The following is a 22531-nucleotide window of genomic DNA, read 5'->3' as shown; positions in this document are numbered from 1 at the left end:
ATTGCAGATGCTTGTGTATTACTGGGGTCATTTCACTGACATCAATGTGGGGTAGTCAGGGAAGGTGCATGATGCATGCATCTTCAGGAACACTGGCCTATACAGAAAACTGCAAGCAGGGACTTTCTTTCCAGACCAGAATATTCCAATGGGGGATGTTGAAATACCCATAGTGATCCTGTGAGATCCACTCTACCCCTTACTCCTATGGATCATGAAGTCTTACATGGGAAACCTGGATGCAGCATGGAGCACTTCAACAATAGGCTTAGCAGGTGCAGAATGAGTGTTGAATATTTGTTTGGCAGATTAAAAGCATGCTGGTGCTGCCTTTATGTCAGATTAGACCTAAATGAGGAAAATATTCCCATGGTCATAGCAGCTTGCTGTGCACAGCATAATATTTGTGAGGCTAAGGGTGAAAAGTTTCCCCAGGGTGGAGCACGGCAGTGGATCACCAGTTGGCTGATTTTGAGCAGCCAGATACCAGGGCTATTAGAAGGCCACAACATGGGGGTGTTCGAATCAGGGAGGCTTTGAGGTACCATATTTACAATGAGCACCAGTAATGTGTCTTTCTGGAAAGCATTCTGCCATGCTTTGTTAACTTGCTGCATTGCATGAAAATTTTGATGATTGCTTCCTGACCGTGATTTGTAGTTTGCAAATGTGCCAATTGCTACTGTGTATTAATTCCAGCAGCAACCGCCATGCGTAGGAGACAAATAAAGATTGATTATCTTTCAGAGCGTATCTGTTTATTAAATAGCAACAAACACCACAAAGAAAATGCATTGTTGAAAGGGACATAACACTGAGAAGGCCACTCCCCCAATGGAGGCTCTCATAGCTGTGTGGAACTCCAGCTATCATTTGCAAAGAGGTCCGAAGGAGTGGACTGAATGGAGTACTACGACTGGCTGGGAAGATGCAAGGAATGTGTGAAAGGAGTTTGGGAAGGGCATGTAAAGCAGTTCTGTATGGGCTACGAGGGGATGAGCACACATGTTCTGCCTGCAGCACAATTAGGGACTTCAGCATCTCTGTTTGCTCCTCGATCACTTTTATCATCCACTCCTGGCCTACTGAAATTAGTTCCTGGCCCTGCTTCCTCTCATGCCTATAGCCTTTTAAATTTTCATTAACTGTCTCTTTCTGCATGCCCTGTGTTCTTGTTCTATGGCATCAGAGGATTGGAACACATCCCGAAACGTGTCCTCCTTGCTCCTCCTCAGTAGCTTCCTTGTCTGATTGAGGTGCTCTGCTGGTGTGTAGGGGCTCCCCCTGAAAGCCACACCTGCAGAAGCACAAGAAACAGAAGCGTGATTGTTAGTGCACTCACAGAATCGAATCATAATAGTAAAATACACCTTTTTCTCACTGTTCCTTGGCAAGCACACAGCTCGGCATAGTCACTAAATATGGTGAGTTTGGCTGGGGTATGTGTGTGTGCTCAAAATGGGGCAAAGGGTCTTGGTGTTTTTTTAAGGGGATCACTTCAAATGATGAGGGACAATATTGTAAATTCTGCCACCATTTTCCACAGGGTCATTGAAGCCATTATCTCACTCCTGAGGGTAAGCAAGGATGCAAGGGTGCATCTCCTGCATTCGTGCATCTTCAGACCTGGTCCCTATGCTGCTTGCCTACGTGCCAGTTTCGTCCCTGCACAAGTGATTGCCAATTCGTGTGCAGAAAGTTTCCCACAATGGGGGAAAGAACAAAGCAGCTCTGCCAAAGAACCTTTGGCAGAAGATTGGTGAGTACCTCCAGGAAAGTTTCCTAGCGATCTCTCTGGAGGATTCTTGTTAAATCTTGGTGTGCATTAACAAACTGTTCCACAGAGCCCCCACTGCATAGCTGCATCAGAGGGAATGTGAAACCAATGCAAACACAGCTAGTCTTGTACATTTCTATCCCTCAACCCACTTCTAGCATATAGCAAAGCAAAGGACAGCTCCACCTCATGTAACCAAGCAGTATCAAATCAAAATGAGCACTTACTAGAGCTCCCCTCTCTTGCATCACGTGCACCACTGACAGAGTGATTGGACTAGCTTGACCCCTCTGGGGTCGAGAAGAGGTCCTGGCTTGCCACCGTTTCAGACGACCCTGTTGCCTGTCCCATCTTATCCTCCAACTCCACTTCCTCATCCACCACTTCATCCTCAGGGTCAAGTCTGCTGGCCGCTGTCTCCAGCCCTCCCAAAGTATTCATGGGGTTTTTGGTGATGGAGGTGGGGTCACCACCGAGAATGGCATCCAGCTCCTTACAGAAGCAGTAGGTCTTCAGTGCAGCACCTGAGCAATGGTTTGACTCCCTTGCCTTCTGGTATGCCTACTCAGCTCCTTTATCTTCGCATGGCACTGATTCATGTCCCGCTCATAGCCCTTATCCAACATGCCACAAGAAATCTGACTGTAGGTATCAAAGTGCCTATGGCTGGAGTGGTGCTGGGACTATACAGCCTCTCTCCCCACAGACCCAGCAGATCCAACAACGGTGGTGTACTCCAAGCAGGAGAACATTTGCTGCATGAGGCTGCCATGGTCAGCTGTGAAGATGCGATGTGAGCTCTCCATGCCGAGTAACTAGGAAGTGGAATTCAAAAATTCCTGGTCTTTTAAAGGGGGCGGGGCAGATGCTTGTGTACCTGGGTGCAGGACAGCGGAGTTCGAACTGCTGACCAGAGCGATCAGGATGGGCATTGTGGGACACCTCTTGGAGGCCATTTATGGTGACATAACCAAGTGCAGTTCTACACTGACACTTTGTCAATCTAACTTTGTTGCAAAAACCTCTATGCCTCTCGTCAAGGTGATTTTGTTTTGTCGGCAAAGCAGTCAAGTTTTGTCAGTGGGAAGAGCATTGTAGTATGTACACCTCCACTGTTTTGTCAATGAAAGCTGAGTTTAACTGTTCTTAGATGTTCTCCCTCTGGTTTCTCTTATTCTTGGTCTTCTCCCTCTCACTGGACTAAATAGACAGACCACATGGGCAAAGCGAACAAACTGATGAGACAGCCACTGGTTCTTACATTCTCTCCTTACATATTCTGCTCATAGGCTTGATTGGCAGTTGCTTTACTTACTTTTGCTAATATTTCCTTGTCAGAGCTCTGCAGAGGGCATACCACATCACAACGCTGTTTCCAATGCACTCAATTTCATACTGAAGTGGGGCACAGCCACTTAGTACCACTCCAAACTATAAGGCAATGTGTTTTGGGATGCTCTCTAGCTTGTTATGAGGGATTTGTGTTTTATAGCACCAATAAGGGGTTGTGTTGTGTTAGGGATTTGTGTTTACACCAATGAAGGGTGCTTTGTTTTGGAAAGAATACTGCTTGTGTCAATCATTTATCGGAAGGCTACATCAGTGTACTCTAAGATATTCCTTAGCTACCCTGGAGACCCATACCTGAGGAGAAAAGATGGGTTATAACAGGTAGGCTATTTTGAGGAAAAACTTTGGGAGAAATTTACATTCTGTTTTCAGGGTAACAATGGGTGATTGTTTGCTAGTGAATTATAGCCTCCAGCCATATTTGTATTATCATTGTCTGTAAAGCAAAAGTAGCCAAAGTGATCAACATGTTCAGACAACATGTCACACAGATATTTTGAGTCTGGTACATTTTAATTTATCTCATAATGTATTTGGTATGGTGTTCATTTGAATGACTATATTGTCTGTCATACTACATTTGGCATTGGACTGCTTCAATATATTTAACAAATTCTTCCGTTTGTAATAACCACATAAAAATATCTTCATTGCATAAAAAAAGTCCATATGCATATCTTCATGAAATACAGTATGTACATTATGATCCTTCAGTTTTAAGGAAAGTCAAAATGTGGGCTTAAACATATTTACAGTGTTCATTTAACCTCTGCAATAAAAATATTCACTTCAATAGTACCTGTTTTTTTTCCTTGTTATCTATTTAGTAAACATTTTCCTCATATTAGGTTTATGCAGTTTCAAGGTTTAACCATGATTTAACCTTATATGTTATGGATCCAAATTGTAAATTAGAATGAACGTCATCAAGAAGTTTCTAATATTAAAAGGATAATTCTGTTGCAATTGTTATCTAAAGATTCTAGCAGCCACATTTTCAAAAGAGTTTGTTAATTTTGGGGGACCTACTCTGGACAAATTAGGCCTGATTTCAGAGGGGCTGACCACTTTGTGCTCCCACTGGAGTGGGAAGCACTAAACATCTCTGAAAATCAGGCCCAAAGTGCTTTGAGTTGGACACACAAAATCAAAGTCTAATTTTGGCCTAACTATATGGGCTGGGACTTTCAAAAGGGCATAAAGGAGCTAAGTGTCTAACTCCCATTGACTTCCAAAGGGAGTCAAAAACTGCTTTAGGTTCACTGGTCAATGTAAAAAGTAGGCCATAAAGCCTGAGACAAATAGATAAGGGCATCTCAGTGTTTGCAGTACTCCCTATCCTCACAATAGGGAATACAGCAGATAAAGAGATCATGGTTTTTAATTATCTAAGGCAAGTGATTAAGGTTAAGGGTGGCCATTGTGGGTGCCATAGTTTTCCCCACCTTAGCCACTGTGGTTTCATGCATAATTATAATGACACTGTTCTGGCACCTCTGAAAAACTCTTTTTCCTTCTCCTCCCTGAGAGAGGCCCTTTAAAGTTTCTAAACCCTGAGTTCATTGAGTCTGAGACCTGCAGTACATAGTTTGTCCCACACTCTTCATTACTAGCTGAGCTGGTAAGGCTAAGAAGTTTCACAGAATCACAGAACTTCTCTGGATCAAAGTGGATGTACTCTACAAATGCTACCTTAATAATAACTTGGATTACACTCCAGAAAAGACAGAAGCCCCACCCCCAACATGTACTTATAGTTTATCCCCCTTCCAAAATAATTATGATTTGACCAACAAAATTATCTTTCAGCTCACTCAGTTAGACACTAAAAACCATAATCTGTAACAAATTTCCTGGGCAATGACTTTTTCTTAAACCTTCAGTATAAAAGGAAGAGATGGAGATGTTTAGATTCTGATACTTTGTACAAAAAAAACATGCTCCACAAAGTTTATTCAAAAGCTATTACTGTCAAACTATGATTTTCTTTTTACTAGAAATGGGCCCAGATAAAACCCCGTTATTTAAACAAATTATTTAAACTTTGAAGATGTTCATATCCAGATGCAAAAGCTTCCAAGAACTCAGAGAGGTTAGCATTTAGAGTTTGGTTTGGTCCTTCCTAGATGGAAATGTCAACTAACAAAACGATCCAGATGCAAACTCCTCTAAAATTTGGGGGTGTTCAGAGCTGCTGGTGTGGTTCAAGACATTATAGAAATTGGGGAAGCTCAGAAGCTGGAAACGGATCAGAACTTCTCCAAGGTTCAGGCGGATTTGGATTGCGGGCTTTGCTTCGGACCTCAACAATAGCTTTTCAATAAAACTTTGTGAAAGGTGTTTTTTTCTCAATGCAGGAACTCCCACTGGAATCCAGCTTCCTGGAAGGATAGCTCAGTATTGGTTTGTTGAAAACATAGTGGGATGAGTGGTAAGGAGGCAGCTCACATGATGTCACAACAAACCTCCACAAGGAAATATATTCAAAATTAATTACTTCCATGGCTTTGAATTTTATTTGCAAATTGAGCAGGAAGGCTTTTTTCCCCCTACTTGGGAACATTTTCTTTTGAAAAATAAATGGATTTTGATTTGGGGTGTTTTTAGACCAGGCCTTATATGCCTTCTTCTCTTCCATTTCATTCAATTATACTTATGTATATTTAGGAAAGGAATATAGAAAGGCTATAGAAAATATAATAAGAGGTTAAGATATGAGGAATTTAGATTTACAGAGCTATCAGTTTTAATCATTAATACGTGGTCTACTCAAGCCTTAGCTGATATATTTGGAAAGAAGGAAATTGCACATTGAGTAATCTAAGATTTTTTTTTCCTCTGGAAAGGGGTAAAATAAATAAATATCTTTTCTCAAATGACATTTTTTGTCAATCACAGATGCAAGGGGCTAGCCAACTGCAGTTTTTCATTAAAGACCTGGAATAATTTTATTTCTTGATCTGTTCTAAAAATGTGAACTTAGTTTGAAAAATTAAGGGAGGATAAATATGGCTTGAAGTGAATTGTTGAATTTTTGGTTCATTGTTTAAATGTTTAGGTTAACTCTTCCTTTCTTCCTCTCTGGGCTCAATCAAAAGTTTCTCCCCAAGTTTTCTAATGAGTTCTGCCAGGTCTTCTGTGTTCTGAGATTTTTCCTCAAGAAGTTCATAACGGAGACTTGAGATGTCCTGTTTAATTTCCTTCAGTTCACCTAGGAGAGATAAAATTAAAAGTTATGAAGCAAAAGAAAAAGAGAGTGTAACCAAGGTTATGATGATAACTGTAACTTAGTGCCAGACCATCCCGTGCATGGATTTCCTCTGCCCAACCAGAAAGGTAGGTGTCTAATATCACTGCCTCCATGGCCCTGTGCCTCTTCCTGAGTCTTTAGAGGGGGCTCTCTTTGGGGTCAGGATCCACACGAGGAGACGTGACTGGGAGTAAGGGAGTCTGGGATGAGGAGTAAGGGAGTTGTAGGGGGCACATCATAACCCCAAAGAAAGAGTCTGCTCCATGTATATGAATACTATCCTCCATGTAGAGGAATCACTCTTAAATGAATGCTCTAAAGGTAGCAGTGGCCAAGGAGCATGGTAGATTGGTGCTAGAAATGCCAAAGCCAGTTGCCAGGGAGCGGTCTCAGGGATCACAGAGGCATCTGAAGCCCATTTCCTCCCACACATTCCCTCGATTCCGCTCAATTTGTGGGTAGAACAGCAGCAAACCCACAGAATGATTGGGGGCACCTCCATGAGGAAAGCCTATGGAGTTTTTCTCTCTCCAGAGGCAATTCCTTGGGAAGGGTTGTACTATTGCTGGAAAGGGTGGCCCAGTCTTCAGATTTTAACTCAATTTGGAATAAATATTTTTTCTTAAAGGAGACACATCAAGTAACGCACACAACTGCTGATGTAACATGCTTGATTTAACGCTACTGAAACCAATCCCACAAAGGCACGTTCGTGAATAATCTACTAGTGTCATCGTATCAGAAAACAGGCTTGTTTAAGAGCAGTTTCGAACCAGGCTGGCGAATAAGAAAATGAACACCATTTATTAGAAGATAGGTGTTTTCTTCCTAAAGACTGACAAGCCTGGTTCAGAACTAAAATAATACACTGGAATTCTATTAATATTTCAGTAGTTTAGAAACTGTGGGTAACAAGCCTGCAGGGGTCGCAATGTAGGTCCCCAAAAGACACAGTGATAACCAGCCTTTTCCACCTCCCCTCTGGGATTCACCTGAACCGGTGACAAGCTAATATTTACTTCCATGGTTTTGATCATTGGCAAACAGGCACAGGCACTCGAAGAGCTAGAATACTGCTGAGCTTCTGCACTTCACTATGGCTGTGGCTAAATAAGAGAGTTTACAGCGGCGCAGCTGAACCAATGCAGCTGTGCTGCTATAAGCTCTCTCGTGTAGCCGCTCTAAGCTGACGGGAGAGAGCTCTCTTCTCAGCTTACTTGCTCCAGGCCCCACGAGTGGCGGTAGCTATGTCAGCGGGAGAAGCTCACCTGCCAACATAGTGCTGTCCACACCGGCACTCAAGTTGACATAAGTTATGTCGCTCAGGGGGCGGTGGCTTATTCACACCCCTGAGTGACATAACTTATGTCGATTTAAGGTGTAGTGTAGCCATAGCCTTAATCTGCATCACCTGCTGAACCACAGGGAAAGCACTTCAGTACAGAGGCACAGCTCTACTTTAACTTCCCAGCTGCCTGTCTGGAAGGCAGAAGATAGAGTCAGAAAGAAAAGGAAACAGAGCAGGGTTTAGTGAGCAAATAAGCCAGATATGCAATTGGCCAGGGTACCAGGCATTCAGGGGCAATATTCCACACAGAAAGGCAGAGCCAGTGCATATCTATGGCGAAGGATGAGAGAGGGAGGGCAGCTCTTCTGTGTGGTGGTCTGCAGACCACACTTGCTAGTGTATGTAAAGAGCTGTCTGGATATATTAAATCACATTAAAAGAAGCTAAACTCTGTTAAACACTTTCCCAGTATTACTTTTTCACATAAGGGATTGCTGACCCACACCATGAAGAATGCCAGGGGAAATGGCCACACGACCATCTCTGAATTAACATGATGGTGCTCCATGAGAATTTTTAACAATTCCTAGATCTGGGGAATGTGTAACTACTAGTAGAAGTGGCAACACTCTTGACATGTTATAGCCATTGTTGTTTCCAGTGTGGGCAGCGACACTCTTACTGAAGCAATATCAGGGCTCATACAAACCATCCTCAAACCACTCATCACATAGTGGGCCAATTTCCTCCAAGATACTACCGACTCCCTCCTGAAACTCCACAGTATTAATCACCTCCCCCAGAACACCATCTTTGTTACCAGGGATGTCAGCTCCCTATATACCAATATCCCTCATCACGATGGCGTCGCTGCCTGCCTCAAATACCTACAAGATAATGAACAATGCTCAGAAATCCAGCCCAAACCCATCATCAAACCTATCCATTTCATCACCACCCACCACACGACAACTTTACATTTAACAACAAATACTTTTAAAAACTGTGCTAGGTACTAGGATGGTGCCCCAATACACCAACCTCTTCGTGGACCACCTTGAGGAAGAACTTCTGGAAAAATGCACCACAAAACCAATGATATACCTGAGATAGATTGATAATATTTTCATCTTCTGGACAGGTGACCTAAACTCCCTTATAGATTTCCACCACAACTTCACCACCCATACATCGAACACTCTTGAACACTCCCATGCCAAAATCAACACCCTAGACATCACAATCAGCTTCAACAATGTAACCCTACAAATGCTATGTACAAAAAACCCATGGTGCAACACACTTACCCCCAGATCCAGCAACCACTACAGACACACCAAGAAATCTGTTATTTATGGTCAGGCATTCAGATACCACAGAATTTGCTCAGAAGAGAAAGTCTGGGTTAACACTTAATCACATGTAAAACTACCTTCACTAAATAAGGACACTCCACCAGAGAAGCAGATAGTGTCATGGAACTGACTACCCAAATATCCCGGAACAACCTGCTTTAATACAACTCCCCCCCCCAAAAAACTGACCACACACCCCAAGTTGTCACCCTGATTTGTCACCCCACACTAGACCAAAATTGGGTATCATAAAACAATTACAACCCATACTTTATTAGGACTCAGCCTTGAAAGAAATCTTTTGTGAACCCCCCTCTTCTGGCCTTCAAACAACCCCTCAACTTTGCCAAGCTCATCATCAGAAGTAAACTCCCCACAACTCAAAACGGCACCAGATCCTTCCAGAACAACAAATGCCAAACCTGCGGACATATAATCACTGCTATGATAATCAATAACGCCCACAACACAACTTTCAAGATCCATGGGTCCAACACATGCCCATCACAACATGTCATTTAGCTCATTCAGTGCATCAAATGCCCCCAAAACAACTATGTGAATAAAACAAGACAATCACTATGCTCTCAAATGAACTAACACAGAAAAAAATGATAAAAGACAAAAATATCCTGTCACCCATGGTTGAAGACTGTTCACAAAACAATCACTCAATAGCTGACTTCTCAGTCCTCATCTCAAAGGAAACTTAGACAACACCTTCAAAAGACAAGCCTGGAAACTTAAATTCATAACTCTGTTGGATAGCAAAATCCATGGATGTAACAGAGACACTAGTTTTATGGCTCATTATAAGAATTTGTAACTCATCCTCCTGCCTTCTAACCTTTAATTGCCCACTTCATTTTAAGTAGTCTCCTACAACATATGTGAACCCCTTATACTTAATCTGTCCCACCTTGTAGTAAGCTAACAGATTCTGGTTACCTTCTCTAGACATGAGGAAGAGCTAGCTCACAAGCTTGTCCCTTTTACCAACAGAAGTTGGTCCAATAAAAGATATTGCCATATCTATGTTATAACCAGGAAGCCAATCTCTGGTGTGGGAAGCAGAGATCCAAGAAACATATCTCTCACATTAATGGTATACCTTTTTATTAGGTAATAATTTACTATTAGTTCTGATATATTTTTGTTTTGCCATGTATCCAAGGATTGGATGTGATTGAGATGTGATTGTTCCAAAAAGTTTGGGAAATACTCTTCCAACAAGTTAACATAATCTTTGTTGAGTTGCTTCTTTTGATTCCATGATTAACTTTGAAACTGTGATCAATATGCTACACTCACCTTCATTGACTTCATCACTCTCCTTGTCTATCTGAGCTTTCAGTACATATCTTTTAATGAGACGCTTCATTATCTTCTAGGGCGAGGAAAGAGAAAAGAGTTAGAATTTTCAAAGCTGGACTTGTTTGCATTGATTCTGAAATTCCAAAGCACGTGCTCAGTCAACATTTTGCTGCTGTATATCTAGTGTTGCATTTAACTCCTCCAGTCCATGGCATTTGCCAGGATTAAAGGCCTATTATGTATAAAAGAAACATGACCGTCTCTGCTTTCATCTAGACTATTGATCTGAAAATTAATTTTCCAGTATATGTATATATGCAAGATGACAAAAGTGGACACATCTTATTAATTATTAAATTTTATTTGCAATTAAAAAATGATGCAGCAAAACCAGACTCTATGGGGCTGATTTACACCAGCTAAGGACCTGACCCTTAATCAGTGCTAATTATTAAATAACTTTGCAATAAATGTATTGTTTCAGTATAATTTTACATTACACTAAATTATAAATGCTTCCAAACTCAAGACTGAGAAAATTCCCTGAAGCGCTGGGTTCTAACATTTAATGTGGTGTAACTGTGCCCCATCCTAATCCAATGTGACTTTTGTCTACCTCTAGTAGCTAGACCAAGTATACTGGTTTATGAGTCTGCTGTTGCCTAAACACACCTGGTGTTTTAGCTCAGGAAGTAGAGGCTCATGTTCTAAATCCAGAAGCCCGGATTCAATCCCCACAGATGATTGGATCAGCGGCATCATTACATAATCACTTTTGCAATGTAGATGACACTATGATAATCATAGTGACACTATGATAATCGTTTAATCATCCAAAAAATTCCAAATACAAAGCCACACAGCCTAATGGAGTAACTTCTTAATCATAGTAGCTATCAGCCCATCATAACTTGATTGGCCATGGCAAAAGCCAAGACATTCTGGGCTAGATAGTATCATTAGATACAACATACAGTCAGGGGTGGTACCACACTGCTCCAAGGAAAGCAGCAGCAGGCTTCCTGTCCCGGAGATGAAAGAGATCCTGAGTAGTCGATCTCCATACTTGCTACTAGACCCTTTTGTGGGATGTAGCTATGCCTAGGCTATGTCTACATCACACCACTGGCGTCATCGTGTAGTGGAACGTGTAGCTACATGCTACAGCGAACAGTAAGCTGTGTCTACTCTGAGTGGACTTGTGTTTAGCTATGTAGAGTTACACATGTCAGTGGAAGGCTCTGGCAGGGGGAAGGCAGCGGAGAAAGGCTGAGCCTTTCCTCCCTGCAGGAGCCTTTCCCACTACTGGAGCCTTTCCCCACCTCATGGAAAGGTACCATAGCAGGGACATGCCCAATCCTTTCCCCACTGCCTCCCCACTGCCAGACCCTTTCCCCATTGCTGGAGCCTTTCCCCTCCACAGGAAAAGACTCCCTCAGCAGGAAGCAGCGGGACACTACATTTCTAAAATAGCTTGCATGAGTAGAGAGCATACATGCATACATACCCACACCTTTCAGAAATGTCTTTACTCACCTAAGGCAGGCCTCACCAACTACACTGCTATTTATACCTGTGTTAGTGGGACTATAGAATCATAGAATGTCAGGGTTGGAAGGGACCTCAGGAGGTCATCTAGTCCAACCCCCTGCTCAAAGCAGGACCAATCCCCAACTAAATCATCCCAGCCAGGGCTTTGTAAGCCTGACCTTAAAAACCTCTAAGGAAGGAGATTCCATCACCTCCCTAGGTAACCCATTCCAGTGCTTCACCACCCTCCTAGTGAAAAAGTTTTTCCTAATATCCAGCTTAAATCTTCCCCACTGCAACTTGAGACCATTACTCTTTGTTCTGTCACCTGGTACCACTGAGAACAGTCTAGATCCATCCTCTTTGGAACCCCCTTTCAGGTAGTTGAAGGCTGCTATCAAATCCCCCCTCATTCTTCTCTTCTGCAGACTAAACAATCCCAGTTCCCTTAGCCTCTCCTCATAAGTCATGTGTTCCAGCCCCCTAATAATTTTTGTTGCCCTCCTCTGGACTCTTTCCAGTTTTTCCACATCCTTCTTGTAGTGTGGGGCCCAAAACTGGACACAGTACTTCAGATGAGGCCTCACCAATGTCAAATAGAGGGGAATGATCACGTCCCTCGATCTTCTGGCAATGCCCCTACTTATACAGCCCAAAATGCCATTAGCCTTCTTTGCAGCAAGGGCACACTGTTGACTCATATCCAGCTTCTCGTCCACTGTAACCCCTAGGTCCTTTTCTGCAGAACTGCTGCCTAGCCATTCGGTCCCTAGTCTGTAGCAGTGCATGAGATTCTTCTGTCCTAAGTGCAGGACTCTGCACTTCTCCTTGTTGAACCTCATCAGGTTTCTTTTGGCCCAATCTTCTAATTTGTCTAGGTCCCTCTGTATCCTATCCCTATCCTCCAGCATATCTACCCCTCCTCCCAGTTTAGTGTCATCTGCAAACTTGCTGAGAGTGCAGTCCACACCATCCTCCAGATCATTAATGAAGATATTGAACAAAACCGGCCCCAAGACCGACCCTTTGGGCACTCCGCTTGATACCGGCTGCCAACTAGACATGGAGCCATTGATCACTACCCATTGAGCCCGATGATCTAGCCAGCTTTCTATCCACTTTATAGTCCATTCATCCAGCCCATACTTCTTTAACTTGCCGGCAAGAACACTGTGGGAGACCGTTTCAAAAGCGGTATGTACTCGAAATGTTGCCAAAAGAAGTGTGCAGTGTAGACAGACCTCTGCTCACATGGCCAGCCAGTTCTATTTGTCCCTTTCCCATCCCTTTGTGGCACTATATGAAGGGAGTTGTCTCTGTGCTTCTCCAAGTGCAGGAGCTGCAGTGATTTATGGAGCTTACGTGATTTCTGGAGTTTCTGGCTAAGACTCCTTACATGCTCCCTCCCCACTGTGCTCTCTCAAAGGCAGACTGGGGCCCCATGAGAAGCAAAGAATACATACAATGTACCATAATAATATGGAACTGCAGGAACCAAGCTTACAGTGATTTGTAATTCTTGAGGGATAAGAAAGAGGAACTATAATACAGAAAGGTAATTTGCATTAGCTTTTGAACTGGAATTTTTTCCAAAAAGAAGAGCTGCTTCTGATTTGCACTGTGTAACTGAGATGCCAGTCTTTCCATTTAAGTAAAAGGGTTCTTCGTTTTAACCTTTTACAATATTCCACTCAGAAATGTAGCATTTAGGAAGCATTCTACCATAATCACACAGCCAATGCAATTATTCTGGATTTCCATCCAGTAGATTTACTTCGGATTCACACTATAACTAATATCATAATTTGTCTTCAAATCTTTAATCTGACAAGTCTTACTCCTTTTTCAGTGCAAGTTGTATTAAACTGCCTTTTACCTGGTATTGTCGTGGAGGATTACTTAAGCTATCTAAATGGAGATCATCTGTGCTTCTTATACTTGATTGCTTACTTTGTCCAAGCTGAAATAAAAACATTTGATCAGTATCAGCAATAAATGTAAGGATTATTTGGTTATACTTTCTTATGTACAAGCATTCTGCAGCAGAACATTAACTTTTAGACTTAATGGTAGGGATAAGGGTTAAATTTCAGGAGTGAAATCCTGGCTCTACTGATGTCAATGACAACACTCCCGTTATGTTCTATGGAGACAGCATTTCACCACACCAGTTCACTTTAACTCTTCCATTCCCCACTTCAGGAAAATGCCTCTATTTAGAAAAGCACTTAAGTACATGCTTCAACTGAATGTAAAAACAACGAGGAATCTGGTGGCACCTTAAAGACTAACAGATTTATTTGGGCATAAGCTTTCATGGATAAAAAACCCCTCTTCTTCAGATGCATGGAGTGAAAATTACAGATACAGGCATAAATATACTGCCTTTACTTTCACATGAAGAGAAGGGAGTTACCTTACAAGTGGAGAACCAGTGTTGACAAGGTCAATTCAGTCAAGGTGGATGTGGTCCACTCCCAATAATTGATGAGGTGTCAATACCAAGAGAGGGAAAATTGCTTTTGTAGTGAGCCAGCCACTCCCAGTCCTATTCAGGCCCACATTGATGGTGTTAAGTTTGCAAATGAATTGTAGTTCTGCAGTTTCTCTTTGAAGTCTGTTTTTGAAGTTTTTTCCCCCTGAAGAATGGCTACTTTTAAATCTGTTATTGAGTGTCCAGGGAGACTGAAGCGTTCTCCTACTGGCTTTTGTATGTTACCATTCCTGATGTCTGATTTGGAGTTAGGTGCCTATCTCTGCTTGGGAACCACGGCTTGGAACCTCTCTCCTTACACACCTGGCTAACATAGGTGTAACTGCACTGACGTCAGACCTTATAAGCCACTAGCTTCTGCTTTGCAGCCACTTTGTACAGGTGTAAAGGTTACACCAGGTGTAAGAGAGTGAAGAATTAGGTTCCCTTGGGTTACATTGGGAGTGTGTTGCTCCCCTCACTTTCACCAATGTCTTAGTTTAAGACGATTAAGCAATGCAAGTCAGAAGCTCGTGGAGGTTCTGATTTGACAGTATATTTCTGAACAGTATTTTTGTTAAACCCTGGAGTGAATGGACATTATTCAAAACTGGAGTACAAATTACTGTCAGATAATCCAGGGCTTCAGTTATCTAGGATGCATTATTGGTTAATGTCTTTGAAAAAGACCAAAACACAATTTTGTTATGAAATGATGAATTCAGTAGTGTAGCTGAATGATTAGATTGTAATAAGGATGATTTGGGAATTGTCAGAAGAAAACAAATCATGTATTACTATTGATTGAGACAAATCAACCAGCTCTCTGAACAGTAATGCAAGAAATAAGGAATCTGAAATATAAACTATAATTGACCTGGATGAGGACCTAAAAAGGTCAGCATTACAAAGTCAAAATATTTTACAGTTATATCTGAAATACAAAAAATATTTCCTCTTCAAAATATAGGAACACAGCCGCAGTATCTCAGATGCTATTGTATATTAAACCGAGGGTACATGTTGTATTTTTAGTGGGGATTTTGGTACCAGGCATTCTTGTTCTTTAATGAGTTGAATGTTTAGCTATAAATGAATTGGAAATCCTTGAAACCTGACAGACAGTACATTGGGATATAACAGGAAATAAGCTATGCCTGAATTGCAAGAGGAACTAAGGACTAGTGTGTAGTAAGTTTTCAGCTTGTGTCTGATATTAGAATATGAAGTCTGAGCAGAGAACTTTATTAGGGCTAGATTCTGATTTCACTTATATAGAATGTAAATCAGGAGTAAAACCTGAGAAGTCAGTGTAAAACGTGTGCAAGTGAGATCTGAATCAAGCCCTTAATTTGTAACGAGGACAACACTTAAAATGCTCAATTTTCCCCACTCCCTTCAGAGCTTCCTAATTGAAAGTTAGCCTTATGTCTTAGATTTTCTAATATGGCTTGTTTTCTAGAAATCAAAAGCAAACTTTACTTTCACATCCTGGTAAATCCAAAATAATGCCACTAAAATAACGTAGTTACTTTGGATTTACCCTGGAATAAATAAAGCAGAATTTTCCTGTACGTCTTTAGGCATCAAAATATTTCTTAGTCTAACTTTGCTTGTGTGTATCTGTGAGATAGTTTTTTTTAAACAGGTGCATTATACCAGCAACATTTTTTGTGTAAGCCATTTCATGGTCTTGTTAAAATAGGACTATTGGGTGATATAACATGAATATCTGTTAGAGGCCTAAAAGAAGGAAGCATTGTTATAAATGTAAAGTTATTATGGTTTAAAGAACGAATAGTAGAATAACATTGTGCTCATAGTTTAGGGTGAACACGAGGGAAAAGTTCAAACAGTAATCTCATTTAGTCTATGCAATAATTTTTCCAGTGAAGTGGTGAGATCCTGGACTAGACAAAGCCCTTGAAAATGGCTGGCTGAATAGGATGACAAAATAACTGTTTTTTGTTCTTAGTTTCTATGACTGTGAAGTACCCATCATGGTGAATTTCATAGTTCAATTCCACTCTTCCTTGTTGTACATATGCTAATGTTGGTGACAAGTGAAATTCTATTCTCAGCAACTCAGAATTTTGGCTGGTTGGGAAGTTTTTGATTAAATGACTTTTCAGCAGAACCGAAACGGCTCCTGGGTATGTATTGGTTTTGATCAAACTTTCATTGGGAAGGTTACTGAGAAAAGTCAGATTGAGTAGTATCTTGAACTTGGGCCTTCCTATGTTGTACATGACTGCCCTAACTACCAGGCCATTGGCTATTCTCAGGTAGGGTTCTCTCTTTCTCAACCTATGCTGGTGGAGCTGTTCCACTTTGTTTAAATAATTAAATATTCACTGGAGCAGGGACTGGTACCTAGGTCCCTGCTAAGTGACATAACCAATGGCATAACTCAATTCTAAATTGAGTGCATTCCCTTCTTTCATGTTTTGAAAATAATTTGAAAGGCCTCAGGTTCATTCCAATATGTAATGGGAAAAATTTTCAAAATCTTGAAAAGTCACAGGATGGGAAGGAAAACTGTTTCCTACCCAGTTCTACTCATGATAATGAAGAAAGCTAAAATTTAGCAAATAAGTAGACCAGAGCAGGGAAACTGGATTCTTTCTACCTCACAGGTTTTATATGTTTCATATTATGTATCTGCATCTGTTTGTAATAGCCCTTGAAGGTCTATTTAGTTGGGAAATAAAATATTTTTTTTTAACTACAACAAGGTATTGATTGTTTTTTGTTGGTATCTCTTGTCATTGTTTGCAATTATAAACTGACATAATGTATTATTATGGCAATACTTGAAGGGCTTTTAAAGACAATTCTAAATTAGAAAATAAAGTCATCTTCAACTATCCAGTATCTCTGAAGCTGTATTAGAACCTGTTTCTGAAAATTGCTTCCTGTACCCTATTTTGAAACATGAACAAGACAGAAGTACAATTCTATTCCCACTGAAGTCAAAAAGGGGGTTAGAGATTTCCTTCAACATAAGCAAGCTTAGGTACTTGTTGGCACAAAATCATTTTGTTTGACAATAACTGCAATTTAATGGCTCTACTGTGCATGGGTTGCCATTTTTTGCCATAAGGACTTCATTGTATTTTGGTGAGGCCTCATCTGGAATACTGTGTCCAGTTTTGGTCCCCACACTACAAGAAGGATGTGGAAAAATTGGAAAGAGTCCAGCGGAGGGCAACAAAAATGATTAGGGGTCTGGAGCACATGACTTATGAGGAGAGGCTGAGAGAACTGGGATTGTTTAGTCTCCAGAAGAGAAGAATGAGGGGGGATTTGATAGCAGCCTTCAACTACCTGAAGGGGGGTTCCAAAGAGGATGGAGCTCGGCTGTTCTCAGTGGTGGCAGATGACAGAACAAGGAGCAATGGTCTCAAGTTGCAGTGGGGGAGGTCCAGGTTGGATATCAGGAAAAACTATTTCACTAGGAGGGTGGTGAAACACTGGAATGCGTTACCTAGGGAGGTGGTGGAGTCTCCTTCCTTGGAGGTTTTTAAGGCCCGGCTTGACAAAGCCCTGGCTGGGATGATTTAGCTGGGAATTGGTCCTGCTTTGAGCAGGGGGTTGGACTAGATGACCTCTTGAGGTCCCTTCCAACTCTGATATTCTATGATTCTATGATTCTATGATTGTAGACTCCTGTGCCACAGTCGTTGACTTTTGTTTTTGCAGGTGGGTGCTTCTCTCCGCCCCCTCTGCCCCAGGCAAGCAGCGGGCGTGGCCTCGGGGGGAAGAGGCTGAGTTGGGACAGGGCCTTGGGGGCAGAGTGGAGGTGGGGCCTCAGGGGGAAGATGCAGAGCGGGGGTGGGGCCTCGGGGTGCAGCACGGGTGGAGAAGGGGGCGGGGCCATGGTCTGCGCACCAGGGCCCACAAAAGATTAATCTGGCTCTGCAGGTGCTGAGCACCCCCTATTTTTTTTCAGTAGGTGCTTCAGTCCCAGAGCACCCACGGATTCGGTGCCTATGTCTTATACAATGTTCATAACACCTGATTAAGAAAAGTAGAAATGAATGGCATACTGCACTACCTTTATCTTAACTTTACTACATCTTCCCCTTTGTCAACAGACTTTTTATTAACTGAGCCCAAAGTTGAAAGAAAACAGAAAATGTGAAATGCACTTAATTTAGGCAGGTAAATCAAGTGATATATAAAAGTGTGTAACTTTGTGAAATCAACCTGTAACAGCAATAGAGATGGGATATATATAATTTATTGCATAACTGTGTAAAACCACTTGGTGGCAGGGAATGCCAGGATTACAACTGCATTTCACTCTCATAACAGGTTTGGAAGCTCTCTCTTTGAGCTTCATAGCTGCAGCATTTTCTCTCCTGAAAATTACTCAAACAATAAATTAAGTTTGGCAGAGAAATAACAAACTTAAGCACGAAGATTTATCAACTGTGTAATCATAGACAGCGCATAAGTATTTAGAGAAAGTGCAAAGGATTCCCATCACGCCTGACAAAATGACTACACCTCAGTTCAGCAAAAGAACTTGGAGATGTGCTTAACTTTAAAAACCTGCTTAAGTGTTTTGCTGAATCAGGGCCTTGCCATTTATGTGGCAATGTAAGCCATACAGTGTCTCTCTTATCTAAAGATAAACAGATGGGTAAGTGACAGGTGATCACTACGGAAGTGTTGTGTAAAAGAGGTGGAGTGGTCCAGAACTTTGGTTACTTAGGGTATGCCTGCAGCAGTCCTACGCCAGCCAACTCAGGCTCACAGGGCTGGGGCTGTGGGGTTGTTTCATTGCTGTGCGGACTTCTGGGGCCAGGCTGGAGCCTGAGCTCTGGGACCCTTCTACCTTGCAAGGTCCTAGAACCCGGGCTCCAGCCTGAGCCCGGAAGGCTACATAGCAATTAAACGGCACACTAGCTAGAGCCCCGCACATCCGAGTCAGCTGGCATGGGCCAGCCATGGGTTTTTCTTGGCTGTATAGACATACCCTTAGTGTTGCGTGTCCATATTGTTATATATCATTATTCTGTATCATTTAAAAATCAATCAAGACTTTTTTTTAAAGTAAACCTTGCCTATTGTGGTAGCAGTGTTGTACTGTACTTCATTAGTGTCATACAGTCACATTTGCAAAAGAGGCTGCTGATTTTGAATGCCAGTTTCTTGCTGTCCAACTTGAGACAACTTGAACCTGATTTTCAGAGGTGGTGAGCATCAGCAATTCCTATGCACTTCAGCAATTCCTATGCACTTCACTGGAGTTTGGAATTGCAGCACATCTCAAAAGCATGACCAAGTTGCTCAGTTTGGACATCAGAATCAGAGGGCACTTTTCACCATTGTATATAATAGTAGAATCTATAATAGTAGAATAAAAAAATTACAAAATTATATTTTGCATTGTTAGAGTCAGCAAAAGCATGCTAATATGATACAACAAAATTTGAATTTATTTTCTATTAAGAATACATCTATTAGTTGCTCCTTATTTCTTTTCTGAAAGGCCATTTTCAAATATGACAGCTCACTCAGGACACATGCTGTCATCATTCTCTTGGTCAGGAAAATGAATAGATTTCATGGCCTTCAAACCCAGTTTGTGGAGAAGCAGAATTTTATGCTTCATTCAGAAATTTGATTCTAAAATTCAAAGCAATGGATGCAATTTTTTAAAAAATCTACTTCTCTCCATTTTTTGGTTCTTCACTTATAAAATGTCACCCCAGATCCAGCCTGAAAGGCTGCCATAAAGGAAAGAAAGCCACAGGAGCCTTGGACCAAAAGGCTGAGGCAGGCTGCACACAGGGAGACCCTTTGGCAGTATTCGGAGGAGACATTGATCTTCTCTCTCCAGGAGATGTAAGGGTCATGCTGCTCTAGTCAAGTGGCAAAAAGAATTAGGGGAAATGTGGGGAATGGTTCACATTGAACTGTGGCCATGGATTACAGCCTTTAGGGCCACCGTTTCCTGAGTCACTGATTCAGTGGAAAGGAAGGAATACCCTGGAAGAGAACATGTGTCATGCCTTTATTTCGAAATGTTAGGTGGATTTCAAAAAACTTGTTTGTGGTGTGCTACTTTGTGAGTTCCACTTAAGCTACTTCCCCTATAAACACCAAAGGTCTGGCTTTGTCTCCGGCCTATAGCAATATGAGGAGGGTTGGCACTACAGAATTTCCACATTTTCTCTGTGCAGCCTTCCTTTTTAGTGCCCTAGTGCTGCTACTCCTGCTGTAACAAGAGCAGAAAGGATCTATTTGTAGAAAACATAGGGAGTTTTGTGTCTGATCCTGCACACCCATACACAGTTCAATCAGCCCACTGAAACTACTCCTGTGAGTATGGACAGCTTAACTGGTTAACAGTTTGCAAGATCAGGACTCTTCCCATGGTCTTATTCCAAATTACAAAGCTTATTAACGGGCAGACTGTGGATGCCTTTCTGAGGATGAAATGAAAACAATGATAATGAATCATCCATACCTGGTCTAGATGGGGGAGGAGATGATTTATTATAAAGGCTAGAAAGGGAAGGTGATAAATAATGTACCAATAGTGGTCATTCTAAACAACGCCTTTGGAAACAAAAGTTGTTTTTTTAAGAAGTAGGCAGGGGTGCCATGTGATGGAAGCAGGAAGGGCCAACTCCAGACCACAGGAATGTCCAAAAGCAAAACTGTGACTAGCTAGCAGTTTCAGACTCTGAGGTGGAAACCCTAAATAGCCAGGGGATGTGAGCTCAGAGGGTTTATGGCTTTTCAGTGGAAGAGGTTTTATTTATTTTTTTATTGAGAGTCAAAAGTTTATAGCTGTGTTAACAGGAGAGAAAGTACACTTATTTAGCATTTGATATTCTAGAATCACTCTGCAGATAGTGGAAAACATTATTAATATTTGAAATGTAAGACCCAGGTCAAAGCTGGATAAAAACCTTCCAAACGCGGGTTACATTGCACATAGCATCTTTGACGGATGCCATTTTAAGCTACACAAACAGGACTAGGGTTCTAGGGTTCTGTCCACAATGTCCAAGGTATGATGATAGTTAGCATCTTTCCAGAAACACCTGTTTGTTTATGGTTTTAGTTTAAGGTCCAAACTCAGTTTCCCTGGCCAATACAGATAGGGTGCAAGGATGAGATATGGAAGAAGTGACTTAGAAGTCATTGAAAGCAATTGGGAGTGGTGCTTCCAGGTCCCTTACGTGCTCTTGAAAATCGTACGTGAAGTTGAAAACAAAAATCTTTTGTTTTTTTGTTTCTTGCCATCAGCCCATTTTGAGCAACACATGTACCTCCTGCAAGTCAGTGCATTTCAGTGACACCCTTCTCACTGAAGGAAGCTGTAAAATCAGTTTGCACCTAGTAACTCGACAAGAGGTTTGCAAATGCTGAGGTCATTAGAAACCATGCACAAGCAAAATGAAGCATCTTATCGTGGGTATTATATATGCATTTAGTTTAATTTCTCAAGTAACATGATATGAAATCTGAGTAATGATAGTTACCAGAGATGCACAGAATGTATCTAAAATCAGTGAAGAGGCAAACTGTGTCAATTTCAGTGGCAATATTGCTTATGGGATCCATGATCATTTTTGAACCTATTGTGTATTTGTTGAGAAGCAGGTCACAACATAGCCCAATGCCGCTCCAGTAGTTCCTTTCCTTTTGTCCTAGGATTATGACCAGTTGTTCCTCAATACTGTTTAATGGAAAATCTTATCTTTTAATAAGAGGGTAGAGGAGAAAGGAGACAAAAAAGCAGGGGAGTAGAATGCACATGGACGGAGGAGGAAAGATTACACAGGCAGGAGAAGAGATACAATGCGTAATGATATATGAAAGGGGGTCAATCGAAATCACAGAGCAGAGACAAAAGCAAAAGCTTTTCCCCAGGTGAATCAGCTCTCTCTGCCCCCACACCTCTGCTAGGCTCTTCTTTTTGCTATTGAAGTGCTGTCCTCTACTGTCTGCTCACAGCAGGGCAAACTGGTTGAAATTTGTTCCAGAAAAATTGCTTGTCATTTAACTAATAACATGCTGACACACAAACCTTATTTCCTAGTCCCAGTCACATGAACTTGGTCAAGCCTGCAAAAGTTATTAACCCTGTCACATGACTCCCAATTCCAGTGGTGGTTGTAACAATGGTAAACTTTAAAAAAGCAAACTTCTATAACATTTGCTTCTGCCA

General features: G+C 41.6%; 1 protein-coding gene across 3 annotated transcripts in view; it reads right to left on the bottom strand.

Moving 5' to 3' along the window:
* Positions 1 to 790: 790 nt before the first annotated feature.
* The window catches only part of TRPC6 (transient receptor potential cation channel subfamily C member 6), a 165633-nt gene continuing 143892 nt past the window's right edge, over positions 791 to 22531 (bottom strand). For 2 of the 3 annotated variants that reach the window (XM_054015597.1, XM_054015599.1), the window contains 4 exons: positions 13741 to 13824; positions 10332 to 10407; positions 2005 to 6338; positions 791 to 1297 (listed from right to left, as the gene is read on the bottom strand). In XM_054015597.1, the coding sequence (XP_053871572.1) occupies positions 6187 to 6338; positions 10332 to 10407; positions 13741 to 13824 (312 nt within the window). In that variant the 3' untranslated portion in view covers positions 791 to 1297; positions 2005 to 6186. The remainder of the gene's footprint in view (positions 1298 to 2004; positions 6339 to 10331; positions 10408 to 13740; positions 13825 to 22531) is intronic. The other variant, XM_054015598.1, reaches the window with a different exon arrangement.

The sequence above is a fragment of the Malaclemys terrapin genome, chromosome 1 (genome assembly GCF_027887155.1).
Source record: "Malaclemys terrapin pileata isolate rMalTer1 chromosome 1, rMalTer1.hap1, whole genome shotgun sequence".
In the NCBI taxonomy this organism is placed as follows: Eukaryota; Metazoa; Chordata; order Testudines; family Emydidae; genus Malaclemys; species Malaclemys terrapin.
Note: the sequence above shows the minus strand (reverse complement) of the source record. Positions and strands in the feature narration are given on the sequence as shown.